Source organism: Rhamphochromis sp. 'chilingali' (genome assembly GCF_963969265.1).
Source record: "Rhamphochromis sp. 'chilingali' genome assembly, chromosome: 3".
Lineage (NCBI taxonomy): Eukaryota > Metazoa > Chordata > Actinopteri > Cichliformes > Cichlidae > Rhamphochromis > Rhamphochromis sp. 'chilingali'.
Window position 1 is genome coordinate 6,422,586 of NC_137931.1, and position 16,173 is coordinate 6,438,758.

Here is a 16,173-nt window from a genome sequence, read left to right on the forward strand (position 1 = left end):
ATTTATTTGGATTTAATTTGCAAAAGAAAGGAAGTTTCTTTTCACACCCTTTTTGTGTGACTGTAACGATGGCAAATGAAACATGAGCATAATCACTTGAAGAGTAACTGAACATTTTCGTTTTCTAGCTCCCTCACACATTGATTACAGGTCAGGATTGTATGTCATTCAGGTAGTCCTCTCCATAGTCAATGGTCTTTTTCAGTACACTCAGTATCAGTGAATCCACATCGTTATTCGTATCAGTTTCTTTGTGGTAGTTCTTCACGAAGAAGATGCAGTTCAGTGGAATACCCAGGTCCCTGTTCACTGTGTCCATCTAAGTTTAAACAATATTACATTTAAAAAACTGAAACTGTATTGTTGCACTAGTGATATAATTATAAATTACTTGTTCAAATATTTGTACTCATTATAGCTGAGGTTTCTGTTCAAATATACTGAAATGTACAGCTGAATTAGAGATGTGACATCCATGTGTAAACTGTCTACAAACTCGTGAAACTTATGAAAGTCCTGGAACATACCAGCTGATTTAAGTGTTTGCTCCTGTAGGCGTTCTTTATGTCTCTTTTGACTTCAGGACAGGCTTCATCAATTTTAGTGATAACAGCTATTTGTGGGATCCCTGCCAATACAGAAAGCAATGCAATCATTTTAGCTCATGTTTTTCTACTATTCTACTTTCTGCTCTCACCTTTGTCACGAGCATGTAGTCTGACTTCTCTCATCTTCCTCCATGTTTCATCATTGATTATGCTCACTGTGTCAGCTGGAATAACAACAACCAGTATGTGGACTTTGTCATCTAAAGTAGGAGAACTGTTGTAGTAAGAATCCGATTCACGCAAGAGAGCTGTGGGTTTGAACTGGGGGAAAAAAAGCAAAATCAATTAAACCTTTTTGCACGATACAGTTTCTGTATCACAGACTGTGTACAAGCATCTGGATGAAAAACATCATACCGTGTAACCTTCTTTGACATGTCCACTAATGGCAAGTTTGATGTCTTCTACATGAATTCCTTTCTCAGCGCCCCTCTCATGCCCCATGGTGTCAGTGAAGACAAAAGAGTAAAAAGTTTCTGGATTTCCTTTCTGAATTTTAAATGTCCTGTACTGTAAATAAAAAAAATGTGGTGTTGTTATATTAGTGCCAGATACTAAAGATCCTAAACAGTTTTCAGAATAATTGACACACTAGTTGTGCTGACTATTTTTCACTCGTTTATAGTTTAATGCTTATAAAGCAGCTACCACTGCAGTGTGCTCCTGTAGTCATAGAAAACCTCAAAGGAAATGAGTGTGCAACTATGATAAGAATAGATACATCCTCATACATACTGCAATGGTGAAACTGTCACCAAAGGCTGCTGCTGCCAATGCTCGAGTTGCGATTTTGCCTCTTAAAGTACTGTCGACAGAGTTGATGAAGCTGGACTTTCCAGCACCTGGTGGTCCATGAAGCATAATTCTGAGATGCTGGACATCTTTGTGAGGCTTGTAATCTCTGACAAGCTGCAGTTCTCGCTCTCTTTCACTGTTCATTCAGAAAATTACAATAGGATTTAGTGTGCATTTACAGTTTATACAACAGTGTTATGAACAAACACAAAATAACACAACAAACAAACAAAACACTTGAGGGCTGTACTACTGAGACAGGCTGACATCTGTTTTCTACTACCTGCAATTTCAGAAGCCTGAAATAACCAAATATGCATTTCTGTGTCACCATGTGAAACTATGTGAATTCCACATTGTGACTCAGAGGTTTGTGCTGCTGTAACAATTTGAATGTATAAAATTTAATACTTCAGCAGAGAATCACTTACAGTGACATCAGAATGAGCAAAAATGTGACACCCACAGATGGGTTTAAAGTCAAATTGAACGAACATTAAACATAAGTTACCACAATGATCAAACAGGTCAAAAGAGATGGATTTTGTGATATAAAATTGTGACTCTAGGATTAACACAGGTGAAATTAAATGGTTAATCTTAATAATTCTAGTACACCTCTCTAAGCAACCACACTCTTAATACTCACCCCCATGGTATGCTCCTCTCTTCTACCTCTAACACTGCAAAGTGAAAATGTAAATTGTATGAGTCACACTGGAAGGCCAACGTTATAAATTAATTACACATTATGTATTAAGGCTGTTAAACACTGAACGTGTTGCATTTTTTGAGGAAAATCCTTCCTCAATAAACGCACTGTGAAAACTAAAAATGAAGCCGACATCAAACGATGACGAGCTGAGAAAAGTAAGAAACTAAGAAAACAGCAGCAGGGAGAATTTAACGGTTGGATCCAGGAGCTGAAGCTGTGTGTTCGTACATAGTTCTGGATGTCAGTGGGACAGTTTGAGGCGAGGCAGGGAAATGATTTCAGAAAGCCGCATTGAGTAGCTGTGTGTCTGAGGTAAATAGTATGACATGATTACACTTCCTGGAATTCTGCTGCTCAAACTGTCAGTGTGAACAGCTGCATTAGCTGCACTAACAGACGAGACCAGAAAATATTTGCGCAGATTTTATTTGTCCAGTGTGTAAAAGCCTCGAGTTTTTTCCTCAGGACTAAATAATTTTGTATCATATTTAAAATATCTTACGAGAAGGTGGTGAGCGATTACCTGCAATTGAAATATGACAAAGTAAAAACATGTTAGCAACACTTGTGTAGCTCAATATTACATGTTAAACCCACGAGGGCTTCACAAACATGACAATATAGGGCAAATCAAAAGAGAAGCATGAAGAAAACCACCAACAATGAATATGAAATGAAAAAAACTGCTTACCGGAAAAGATTTTTTTAATATTCAACATTTTTTTGTCATCAACTATCTGTGAATTAAACAAGCAAAAAAGACAGTAAATTATAAAACAGTAAATTCTTGAAATTCTTCTTGAAATTAAATTATTTAACTTGACACATGTATGGATTGATAACCTAAGTCATTAAATATCTATCCATACATCCTCTTCCGCTTATCCAGCTCAGGGTCATGGGGGTGCTGGTGCTATCCCAGCTGTAATAGGGTGGACAGCAGGGAACAACCTGGACAGATCAAAGGTTTATTACACGGCTGACATGCTTCACAATGATGGCTTTATAAAATAAATGGGACTTAAAAGCATACCCTAAAAATGAAAATGATGAAATGAAAATAACTATTTATGTGCTATTTATTCTGATTATTTATTTGGGAACTTATTTACCTGAACACATTGGAGTTAGAAAGATGGGAGAAGTCCTAAAGGTGGTGTCGGAGAGGCGGATGTTGTCCGCGGATGTTGTCCAAGATAAAGACAATGTTGGATAACACCTCCCACCCATTCCATGACATGCTGGTCAGTCACAGGAGCAGGTTCAGTGAGAGACTGAGATTACTGAAAAGCACCACTGAACGACACAGAAAATCATCCCTACCTGTGGCCATCTCTGTACAACTCATCCACTTAACACACTGTTTACCGCAATAGCTACACCCTTCTTGCACATGTTCTTCCTTTTTCAGCTCTTTATTAATAAGTGACTTTTATATGCATGTTGCCGTCCGCACGGTCGGCCCCCGGACCCCCTTCGCCTGAGTCGTTGCCGTCCGCACGGTCGGCCCCCGGATCCCCTTCGCCTGAGTCGCCGCCGTTGCCATCCGCACGGTCGGCCCGCTGAACTGTCGGCTCGTCGTTGCCGTCCGCACGGTCGCCCCCCTGGACTGTTCGGGCTCCTGTGTTGTCGGCCCCCGGGCTGGCCCCCTGAAGTATTCTGTTTTGGACTTTGTTTTCTCGAGCTCCGGTGTGTTTCTTTTTTGTCTTCTTTTGGTTTTGGACTCGTGTTTTGTTTTATGACATTCTAGTGCTCCTGCTTTGTTTTGCTCCGAACCCTCCTTCCTGGACCCCCGCCGCCCACCCTGGTCGAGTTGTTTTCTGTTTTTTCTGGATGTTTTTTTTCTTGTGCTGTCTGGAGCCAGCCTTTGAGGGGGGGGTCCTGTCATGATCCAGAGTCTGCGACTCCGTGTTTATCTTAATATTATTCTGTGGTTTTGGTTACCTTGGGTGTTTGTACTCTTCTGTTTCATGGTTCATGTTCCTATGTTCTGTGTCCCCCAGTCTGTGTTAAGTTGGTGTGTTATGTCATTACGTGTATGTGTTTCCTGTTTTACTTTGAAGGTCCGTGTTTGTTCTCAGTGTGTTCAGTTTACTTTCCCCCTGTCTCATCAGGTCAGATTACTCCCAGCTGTGCCCTCCTTTTGTGTTTCATTCCCTTGTTATCCTTCTGTGTATTTAAACCTCGTGTCTGCCTCTGTTAGTTGCTGGTTCGTCTGCGTTATTCCCCTCCGTTATTCCATGTTTGTTCCGCCGTCTTCCTGGTGATTCTCCCAGCAAGGTACCCTCGTTTGTGTTCTGGCTTTGTGTTAAATTTTAGTTTTCCCAGTTTAGAGTATTTTCTGTTCTGTTCCTCGCTCCCCTTCCTGTTGTGCTGTATTTCACCTTTTGTTAATAAAGCTCACTCACTACTTAGCAATCCCCATCTTGGGTCCTTATCTCCATTCCACACGTCTGCTACGCCAGGCGTGACACAAAGAGTTGGCTCTAAGAGCCGTTTCGTTCGCGACCGACACATCACTAATGTATTGAGTTTTGCTTCCCCTTGTAGTGATGGGATTACCAGCTCTTTTTAGAGAACCGGCTCTTTCGGTTCTGCTCACTAAAAAGAGCCGGCTCTTTCGGCTCCGAACCGGCTCTTTAGGTTGTTTTGTTGCTTTAATTAATTTATTATTAACAACAACATAAAATTACGCACAAAAGGAATTATTAATGTAAAAAAAAAAAGTGGTTTTAGTTATATATGTCTATATATAAATATATGCGGTGGCCCCTAGAGACAAAGCATGTACAAACTCCAAAAAGCATGTACAAACTGCAAAACACATTTCTAGCGTTAACTGAACTTCCAAAACAGAGCTACCTAGATGACTTAAATTACACAATTGAAAGCATATGTGTATTGTTTGTGTATTCATACACAAGCACTCATATATATTCAAATAATTCAAAAAAATGTTAATTTACCTGTTACTACCACACACCAAATCCGGTCATTGGTACTTGCTGGCTTGTGTAGCCACTAGGTAACAAAAGCTGGCGTCCACGACAGTGGTGACGGTGGCCAGAGCATTTTTGTCAACGTGGGTTTCACGTTTTGGTCCCCCTGCTGACAATACAGTGGGGCAAAAAAGTATTTAGTCAGCCACCGATTGTGCAAGTTTCCCCACTTAAAATGATGACAGAGGTCAGTAATTTGCACCAGAGGTACACTTCAACTGTGAGAGACAGAATGTGAAAAAAAAATCCATGAATTCACATGGTAGGATTTGTAAAGAATGTATTCGTAAATTAGGGTGGAAAATAAGTATTTGGTCACCTCAAACAAGGAAAATCTCTGGCTCTCACAGACCTGTAACATCTTCTGTAAGAAGCTTTTCTGTCCCCCACTCGTTACCTGTATGAATGGCACCTGTTTGAACTCATCATCTGTATAAAAGACACCTGTCCACAGCCTCAAACAGTCAGACTCCAAACTCCGCCATGGCCAAGACCAAAGAGCTTTCGAAGGACACCAGGAAAAGTATTGTAGACCTGCACCAGACTGGGAAGAGTGAATCTACAATAGGCAAGCAGCTTGGTGTGAAAAAATCAACTGTGGGAGCAATCATCAGAAAATGGAAGACACACAAGACCACTGATAATCTCCCACGATCTGGGGCTCCACGCAAGATCTCATCCTGTGGGGTCAAAATGATCATGAGAACGGTGGGCAAAGATCCCAGAACCACACGGGGGGACCTGGTGAATGACCTGCAGAGAGCTGGGACCAAAGTAACAAATGTCACCATCAGTAACACACTACAACGGCAGGGAATCAAATCCCGCAGTGCCAGACGTGTTCCGCTGCTGAAGCCAGTGCATGTCCAGGCCTGTCTGAAGTTTGCCAGAGAGCACATGGATGATACAGCAGAGGATTGGGAGAATGTCATGTGGTCAGATGAAACCAAAGTACTTTTTGGTATAAACTCAACTCGTCGTGTTTGGAGGACGAAGAATACTGAGTTGCATCCCAAGAACACCATACCTACTGTGAAGCATGGGGGTGGAAACATCATGCTATGGGGCTGTTTTTCTGCCAAGGGGACAGGACGACTGATCCGTGTTAAGGACAGAATGAATGGGGCCATGTATCATGAGATTTTGAGCCAAAAACCTCCTTCCATCAGTGAGAACTTTGAAGATGAAACGAGGCTGGGTCTTCCAACATGACAACGATCCAAAACACACCGCCCGGGCAACAAAGGAGTGGCTCCGTAAGAAGCATTTGAAAGTCCTGGAGTGGCCTAGCCAGTCTCCAGACCTCAACCCCATAGAAAATCTGTGGCGGGAGTTGAAAGTCCGTGTTGCTCGGCGACAGCCCCAAAACATCACTGCTCTCGAGAAGATCTGCATGGAGGAATGGGCCAAAATACCAGCTACTGTGTGTGCAAACCTGGTAAAGACCTATAGTAAACGTTTGACCTCTGTTATTGCCAACAAAGGTTATGTTACAAAGTATTGAGTTGTATTTTTGTTATTGACCAAATACTTATTTTCCACCCTGATTTACGAATAAATTCTTTACAAATCCTACCATGTGAATTCGTGGATTTTTTTTTCACATTCTGTCTCTCACAGATGAAGTGTACCTCTGGTGCAAATTACTGACCTCTGTCATCATTTTAGGTGGGGGAACTTGCACAATCGGTGGCTGTCTAAATACTTTTTTGCCCCACTGTACCTCGGACAGGGCCCCCCAGTTTTTTTCTGAGCTTTGGTCTGCTATGGCTGACGGCCTGGGGGTCAAGGTCCACCGCACCACAGCATACCACCCGCAAGCTAACGGGATGTGCGAACAGTTTCACTGGTCACGCTCCGAGCTTCCTTAACAGGTGGCGACTGGGTCGACCATCTTCCGTGGGTTTTGCTGGGATTGCGTAGCGCAGTTAAAGAAGACCTCGGGGTTTCCCCAGCTGAACTGGTCCTCGGCCAGCCCCTCCGGGTCCCCGGGGGATTCTTACCCGAGAGCCCTCCCCCATGTTTTGATACGTCTTTGTTGCCTTTTCGCCCCCCAAGAGACTCATTTCCTGTTCCTGGTCCTGTGCACCACTGCCTGCCTGACACTTTTGTTCCCAGTTCGTTGGACTCTGCTCGTTTCGTTTTCGTCAGGCACGATGCCCATAGGACTCCGCTGCGTCCACCATATGACGGGCCATACAGGGTTCTTAAACCAGGCAACAAACATTTCATTTTGGACTTTGGCGGTCGGCAGGAGGTTGTCTCTGTTGACAGACTTAAGCCTGCACATGTTATGCAAGAGGATCAGGTGGTCCCGGCCCAGGCCCCTCACCACGGCCGCCCACCTGCCACCAGGCTGATGGATTCTGTTTTTTCCCCAAGGAGCGACCCACAATCAACTGAGTCCGAGTCGTCTGCAGCTTTTTCTGACCGCCAGTGCCAGCCTCGCTCCCGGGCTGGGTTGCCCTCTGTCAGTCCCCCCCCCCCCCCCCCCCCCCCCCCCAGTTCAGCCGTTCAGGCCGTTTGCTTAAGCCCCGGGTCCTGGACTAGTTCTGCTGGGTGTTCGGGGGGGGGGGGGGCGGCATGTGTGGTGGACCACTAGAGGGCTCCACTCACACCCAGTGTTGAGGAAGTGTGTTCCTGTGTTTTGTGGCGCGATATGTGCAGTTGATGTTGGAGAGGAATAAAGAAGGAGTGAGAACTGAGAGCTCTGTGTCGTTGATGCTTACCTCCACAAACCGGCTCTTTCGGTTCGACTCACTGAAAAGAGCCGGCTCTTTTGGCTCCACACTGGCTCTTTAGGTTGTTTTGTTGCTTTAATTAATGTATTATTAACAACAACATAAAATTATGCACAAAAGGAATTAGTAATGTAAAAAAAAAGTGGTTTTATTTATATATGTTTATTTATAAATATATGCGGTGGCCCCTAGAGACAAAGCATGTACAAACTGCAAAACACATTTCTAGCATTAACTAAACTTCAAAACAGAGCTACCTAGATCACTTAAATTACACAATTGAAAGCATATGTGTATTGTTGGTGTATTTATACACAAGCACTCATATACAGGGAGTGCAGAATTATTAGGCAAGTTGTATTTTTGAGGAATAATTTTATTATTGAACAACAACCATGTTCTCAATGAACCCAAAAAACTCATTAATATCAAAGCTGAATGTTTTTGGAAGTCGTTTTTAGTTTGTTTTTAGTTTTAGCTATTTTAGGGGGATATCTATGTGTGCAGGTGACTATTACTGTGCATAATTATTAGGCAACGTAACAAAAAACAAATATATACCCATTTCATTTATTTATTTTTACCAGTGACACCAATATAACATCTCCACATTCACAAATATACATTTCTGACATTCAAAAACAAAACAAAAACAAATCAGCGACCAATATAGCCACCTTTCTTTGCAAGGACACTCAAAAGCCTGCCATCCATGGATTCTGTCAGTGTTTTGATCTGTTCACCATCAACATTGCGTGCAGCAGCAACCACAGCCTCCAGACACTGTTCAGAGAGGTGTATTGTTTTCCCTCCTTGTAAATCTCACATTTGATGATGGACCACAGGTTCTCAATGGGGTTCAGATCAGGTGAACAAGGAGGCCATGTCATTAGTTTTTCTTCTTTTATACCCTTTCTTGCCAGCCACGCTGTGGAGTACTTGGACGCGTGTGATGGAGCATTGTCCTGCATGAAAATCATGTTTTTCTTGAAGGATGCAGACTTCTTCCTGTACCACTGCTTGAAGAAGGTGTCTTCCAGAAACTGGCAGTAGGACTGGGAGTTGAGCTTGACTCCATCCTCAACCCGAAAAGGCCCCACAAGCTCATCTTTGATGATACCAGCCCAAGCCAGTACTCCACCTCCACCTTGCTGGCGTCTGAGTCGGACTGGAGCTCTCTGCCCTTTACCAATCCAGCCACGGGCCCATCCATCTGGCCCATCAAGACTCACTCTCATTTCATCAGTCCATAAAACCTTAGAAAAATCAGTCTTGAGATATTTCTTGGCCCAGTCTTGACGTTTCAGCTTGTGTGTCTTGTTCAGTGGTGGTCGTCTTTCAGCCTTTCTTACCTTGGCCATGTCTCTGAGTATTGCACACCTTGTGCTTTTGGGCACTCCAGTGATGTTGCAGCTCTGAAATATGGCCAAACTGGTGGCAAGTGGCATTTTGGCAGCTGCACGCTTGAGTTTTCTCAGTTCATGGGCAGTTATTTTGTGTCTTGGTTTTTCCACACGCTTCTTGCGACCCTGTTGACTATTTTGAATGAAACGCTTGATTGTTCGATGATCGCGCTTCAGAAGCTTTGCAATTTTGAGACTGCTGCATCCCTCTGCAAGATATCTCACTATTTTTGACTTTTCTGAGCCTGTCAAGTCCTTCTTTTGACCCATTTTGCCAAAGGAAAGGACGTTGCCTAATAATTATGCACACCTGATATAGGGTGTTGATGTCATTAGACCACACCCCTTCTCATTACAGAGATGCACATCACCTAATATGCTTAATTGGTAGTAGGCTTTCAAGCCTATACAGCTTGGAGTAAGACAACATGCATGAAGAGGATGATGTGGACAAAATACTCATTTGCCTAATAATTCTGCACTCACTGTATATTCAAATAAGTCGAAAAAATGTTCATTTACCTGTTACTACCACACACCAAATCCGGTCATTGGTACTTGCTGGCTTGTGTAGCCATAGGTAACAAAAGCTCAACACTGCGCCTAGCATGCTGGAGCACTTGTGTTGTTTTTTGTACGTGTTTTGGAGTTTTTACGTGCTTTGGAGTTTTTACGTGCTTTGTCTGTAGGGGCCACCGTAAATATACTTTTATTTATTCACTCCACATAAAATGTAATAAATAAATCATATAATACAAAAACCAACTATTCACATTTCAACTTTTAACTATTTAAATTTTCATCTTTTTCCTTTTAAACAAATTTAAAGTGAAACAACACAAAAAACCGCAAACCACAACACAATTAAATATAAATTAAAATATGAAAACAAAAAGAAGATGCACATTCTCTGTCATATGGGCCTGCATGAATAAACTTTCTGTATCTTTTATTATCTGCAACTGAAAATAGTTGTGGATGATTACTATCCGGTTGTTCAGTGATGACACGACGAATCCTACTTCCGGGTCTAAAGTAGTCTGCGTTTAATATGGCTTTTGTGTTGTTAACATGTTTAATGTTATGTATTTTCTTCTATTTGATCTCAAAAAGCTCCTAAAACAGTCAGTGATCACTGTTGACCTCCCTCGGCTTTTATTACCACTAATCATTTATTTAAGCTCAGTTTTTAAACCCTTAGGATGTAACTACAGCCCAGCCCATGCAGCAGTATATGAATGACTAACCTCGTATTGTGGATGGATTATCTCAGTTGTTCTCCTGGCTGAAGTTTGGTCCTTTTACAGCATCCTGCCATGCGATTACATTTGTTCCTGACCACCAAGAACACTCACGTTATCTTTTATCGAGTGGAAAAAAAGTTAGCTTGTTTATATTATGCTAACATAGCTGTGTCGCTAGCGGTCATGTAGCACATCATTATATACCAGCTAGCCAAACTTCAGTAACCCTACAAACGTCACTGCTGTTTAGTTTTCTGTCTTCATTTATGTTGGAAGTGATAGCAGAGCTGTACGTTTGAATTTGTTTCCAAAACCTCGCAGTCAGGACATGCTATATTGTATTTAGATAGAAGCTAGCGAGCTAACTCCCTGCTAACTTCTAACTCCATTAAATGTCATAAATTCCGTTTTCATGGATGCCTGGATGTTAAACTCAATTGTTACACCTGGTAGAGCAGAACGCTGATCATTTTATTAAAGATGAAAGACTTTAGACAGTTTTTCAACTCTCAGTAATGCCATAGTGATCGTTTTATATATGGACCTGCAGCCGAGTTTAGGTCCAGACACGGCTAGTGACGTCAGACTGAACAATCGGATACCTTTCTAATGTGATGTTGTCCCTGGCTCTCTTTCTTTCTGTCTCTCCCTCCTGCTCTGTTCCTGTGTTTCTGCCAGTGTAACTACTGCCCCTCCCCCCTCTGCCCAGCGCAAAGCACAAGGCTCGTGTGCAGAGTGAGGTGGAAAAAAGTGCGAGAGAGGGTGAGAGAAAGAAAAAAAAAACTCCACGGCTCGCGATAAGGAGCTGGCTTGCGTCGTTTACGTCAAAGATCCGGCTCTAAGAGCCATTTCGTTCGCGAGCAACACATCACTAATGTATTGAGTTCCCCTTGGTCTCATCACTTTTGATTACTCCCAGCTGTGCTCTCCTCCTGTGCCTCATTTCCCTCGTTCTCCCTCTGTGTACTAAAGCCCTGTGTCTTCCTGCTTGTTGTCACTTCTTCCGCAGTTGCTGTGGAAGCGCCTTGTTTTATAGCCACGTCATGTTATGTCTCGCCTAGCCATTCGTGGTTTAGCGCAAGATTCTTAGTTCTCATTTCATGTTTGTTTCCTTTTTAGTGTTCATGTACTTAGTGTTAGCATGTATTTTCCAACAATAAAGCTGCTGCCTTTCATTAATTATTCTGTGTCAAAGCCCAGTATTTGGATCCTAACCAAGCCTGCCACACAGCTCACTTTGTATTTCCCTGATGAGCATCAGTAATAAAGTAATAGGCACAACTTTATTTAACTTCCTCATGTTGGCTAAAATCTATTTTACAGATATGATCTTAAACCAGGACACAGACACTGTAATTGCTGACCTGATATCAAATGTATACGTAGACTGAGCCCATCTTTGATGTTTGTTTTTATATCTACTCTTTCCTCTCAAACTTTTAAACAGCAGCGAGCAATACATATACACTGTTTATTCCTACAATGTTCTTACTCTCACACTGACAGTAGTAACAAAGTATCAGCGTGGCTGAGTTTACTGTAAATGGAAATAATTAAACAAAAAGCTACGTAGGAAAACTTACTAGTTTCATGAATAGTAGTCCGACTGTGACTAGAGGACAGATGATCTGTACCATCTGATTAAGCTCTCAAATGCATAGCTAAGGGGGGGACTAAGCACATATCCTGATTTGGACTTATATATCTAACTGGATGTTTGTATGGGTTGAAAACCTAAGTAATTAAATATCTATACATCGACCCTCTACCATTTATCCAACTTAAATTACAGTTCTTTAAACAAGAAATCACTGATTCACAGAGGAGAGTCTTACATCAAGGGTTAAAATGATTTATTTGAGTTACACGGCAGATAGCAGTTTACAAGCATATATGTGTCATTCTTCATGCAGTTACCATTTTGAATATACTGTAAATAGCAAAAAGTACATGTGCTGATTTTCCTTGAAGTTTATTTGGATTTAATTTGCAAAAGAAAAGAAGTTTCTTTTCACACCCTTTTTGTGTGACTGTGACTGTAACGATGGTAAATGAAACATGAGCATAATCACTTGAAGAGTAACTGAACATTTTCGTTTTCTAGCTCCCTCACACATTGATTACAGGTCAGGATTGTATGTCATTCAGGTAGTCCTCTCCATAGTCAATGATCTTTTTCAGTACACTCAGTATCAGTGAATCCACATCGTTATTCGTATAAGTTTCTTTGTGGTAGTTCTTCACGAAGAAGATGCAGTTCAGTGGAATACCCAGGACCACGTTCACTGTGTCCATCTAAGTTTAAACAATATTACATTTTTAAAAAACCTGACACTGTATTGTTCCACTAGTGATATAATTATAAATTACTTGTTCAAATATTTGTACTCATTATATCTGAGGTTTCTGTTCAAATATACTGAGATGTACAGCTGAATTAGAGATGTGACATCCATGTGTAAACTGTCTACAAACTCATGAAAGTTATGAAAGTCCTGGAACATACCAGCTGATTTAAGTGTTTGCTCCTGTAGGCGTTCTTTATGTCTTTTTTGACTTCAGGACAGGCTTCATCAATTTTAGTGATAACAGCTATTTGTGGGATCCCTGCCAATACAGAAAGCAATGCAATCATTTTAGCTCATGTTTTTCTACTATTTGAAATCGTGATGTCATACATGTAGAACATCTGCTCTCACCTTTGTCACGAGCATGTAGTCTGACTTCTTTCATCTTCTCCCATGTGTCATCATCGATTATGCTCACTGTGTCAGCTGGAATGACGAAAACCAGAATGTGGACTTTGTCATCTAAGGTAGGAGAACTGTTGTAGTCAGGATCCGATTCACGCAAGAGACATTTGGGTTTGAACTGGGAAAAAAAAGCAAAGTCACTTAAACCTTTTTGCACGATACAGTTTCTGTATCACAGACTGTGTACAAGCATCTGGATGAAAAACATCATACCGTGTAACCTTCTTTGACATGTCCACTAATGGCAAGTTTGATGTCTTCTACATGTATTCCTTTCTCAGCGCCCCTCTCAAGCCCCATGGTGTCAGTGAAGACAAAAGGGTAAAAAGTTTCTGGATTTCCTTTCTGAATTTTAAATGTCCTGTACTGTAAATAAAAAAAATGTGGTGTTGTTATATTAGTGCCAGATACTAAAGATCTTAACAGTTTTCAAAATAATTGACACACTAGTTGTGCTGACTATTTTTCACTCGTTTATAGTTTAATGCTTATAAAGCAGCTACCACTGCAGTGTGCTCCTGTAGTCATAGAAAACCTCAAAGGAAATGAGTGTGCAACTATGATAAGAATAGATACATCCTCATACATACTGCAATGGTGAAACTGTCACCAAAGGCTGCTGCTGCCAATGCTCGAGTTGCGATTTTGCCTCTTAAAGTACTGTCCACAGAGTTGATGAAGCTGGACTTTCCAGCACCTGGTGGTCCATGAAGCATAATTCTGAGATGCTGGACATCTTTGTGAGGCTTGTAATCTCTGACAAGCTGCAGTTCTCGCTCTCTTTCACTGTTCATTCAGAAAATTACAATAGGATTTAGTGTGCACTTACAGTTTATACAACAGCGCTATGAACAAACACAAAATAACACAACAAACAAACAAAACACTTGAGGGCTGTACTACTGAGACAGGCTGACATCTGTTTTCTACTACCTGCAATGTCAGAAGCCTGAAATAACCAAATATGCATTTCTGTGTCACCATGTGAAACTATGTGAATTCCACATTGTGACTCAGAGGTTTGTGCTGCTGTAACAATTTGAATGTATAAAATTTAATACTTCAGCAGAGAATCACTTACAGTGACATCAGAATGAGCAAAAATGTGACACCCACAGATGGGTTTAAAGTCAAATTGAACGAACATTAAACATAAGTTACCACAATGATCAAACAGGTCAAAAGAGATGGATTTTGTGATATAAAATTGTGACTCTAGGATTAACACAGGTGAAATTAAATGGTTAATCTTAATAATTCTAGTACACCTCTCTAAGCAACCACACTCTTAATACTCACCCCCATGGTATGATCCTCTCTTCTACCTCTAACACTGTAAAGTGAAAATGTAAATTGTATAAAAGTCACACTGGAAGGGCAACGTTATAAATTAATTACACATTATGTATTAAGGCTGTTAAACACTGAACGCGTTGCTTTTTTGAGGACAATTCCTCCTCAATAAACGCACTGTGAAAACTAAAAATGAAGCCGACATCAAACGACGACGAGCTGAGAAAAGTAAGAAACTAAGAAAACAGCAGCAGGGAGAATTTAACGGTTGGATCCAGGAGCTGAAGCTGTGTGTTCGTACATAGTTCTGGATGTCAGTGGGACAGTTTGAGGCGAGGCAGGGAAATGATTTCAGAAAGCCGCATTGAGTAGCTGTGTGTCTGAGGTAAATAGTATGACATGATTACACTTCCTGGAATTCTGCTGCTCAAACTGTCAGTGTGAACAGCTGCATTAGCTGCACTAACAGACGAGACCAGAAAATATTTGCGCAGATTTTACGTGTCCGGTGTGTAAAAGCTTCAAGTTTTTTCCTCAGGACTAAATAATTTTGTATCATATTTAAAATATCTTACGAGAAGGTGGTGAGCGATTACCTGCAATTGAAATATGACAAAGTAAAAACATGTTAGCAACACTTTTCCATATTCAGGCACAGTTATATTAGATTTTCCAGTCAAATGAAATGTTACTTTTTGCCAAACCAAAGGACATTATGGTAACTTTTCTGTTGTAAAATAATTTTGCAAACATCTATAACAAATTCAGATCAAGATCACTCGAGTCTCCAGTATTTCCTGATTTCAAAACTGTTCAGTCAAGTCAAGCCAGTTTTACTTGTGTAGCTCAATATTACATGTTAAACCCACGAGAGCTTCACAAACATGACAATATAGGGCAAATCAAAAGAGAAGGATGAAGAAAACCACCAACAATGAATATGAAATGAAAAAAACTGCTTACCCGAAAAGATTTTTTTAATATTCAACATTTTTTTTGTCATCAACTATCTGTGAATTAAACAAGCAAAAAAAGACAGTAAATTATAAAACAGTAAATTCTTTAAATTCTTTTTGAAATTAAATTATTTAACTTGACACACGTCAACCAAATGTGAGATGACTCAATAAAGGTCAATTTAATAATTTAATAACTGGATTTCCTGCATTGGATTATTAACACAGTGTTACCGTACCTGAATGCCCAACTGTGCTGTGAAGTTGCCGTGTCTTGGTTGTTGTTCACACTGATGTAGATGATGTTTGACTTTGGATTTATAAATGTCGTTTCACTTTCTCTTTGGGTCATGTGACTTCTATTATTCACTCTATCTGATGCCAGTCTAATGTAGTTGTAGCTGCATAGCTTCTTAACATGTATGTGTCACTTACACCTATTTCTTAAAATGAAAAACTTACTTCTGTCATAATCCTGGGTTTTGTAACCAGCGTTTTCAGTTTTAGCCTCTGATGTAGTTTTAATGAACTTTTTACCTCCACTCCAGTTGTGTTTTCATTCTGATTTAGTATTCATAGTTTTCTTTGTTAATTATTCTCAAGTTTTTCTTCTACTGTATGTTCCTGGTGGTTTTGAGAATTTATTGTGTTTTGTTCTGGCTTTTT

The 16,173-nt window shown here is 40.8% G+C and overlaps 2 protein-coding genes across 2 annotated transcripts; both read right to left on the reverse strand.

Annotated features, from left to right (window-relative positions):
- Window positions 1–151: 151 nt before the first annotated feature.
- LOC308394496 (interferon-induced protein 44-like) lies at window positions 152–7,138 on the reverse strand (the record flags this gene model as incomplete). Its single annotated transcript, XM_080878852.1, has 9 exons — window positions 152–319; window positions 528–628; window positions 698–869; window positions 966–1,118; window positions 1,344–1,539; window positions 2,053–2,086; window positions 2,621–2,641; window positions 3,575–3,767; window positions 7,121–7,138. The coding sequence occupies 9 exons, from the start codon at window positions 7,136–7,138 to the stop codon at window positions 152–154; spliced, it is 1,056 nt and encodes a 351-aa protein (XP_080734978.1).
- Window positions 7,139–12,632: 5,494 nt separating this feature from the next.
- Window positions 12,633–15,265, reverse strand: LOC308394498 (interferon-induced protein 44-like; the record flags this gene model as incomplete). The annotated part of the gene is made up of 8 exons (XM_080878857.1): window positions 12,633–12,800; window positions 13,012–13,112; window positions 13,205–13,376; window positions 13,472–13,624; window positions 13,849–14,044; window positions 14,558–14,591; window positions 15,127–15,147; window positions 15,244–15,265. The coding sequence occupies 8 exons, from the start codon at window positions 15,263–15,265 to the stop codon at window positions 12,633–12,635; spliced, it is 867 nt and encodes a 288-aa protein (XP_080734983.1).
- Between the last annotated feature and the right edge of the window lie 908 nt (window positions 15,266–16,173).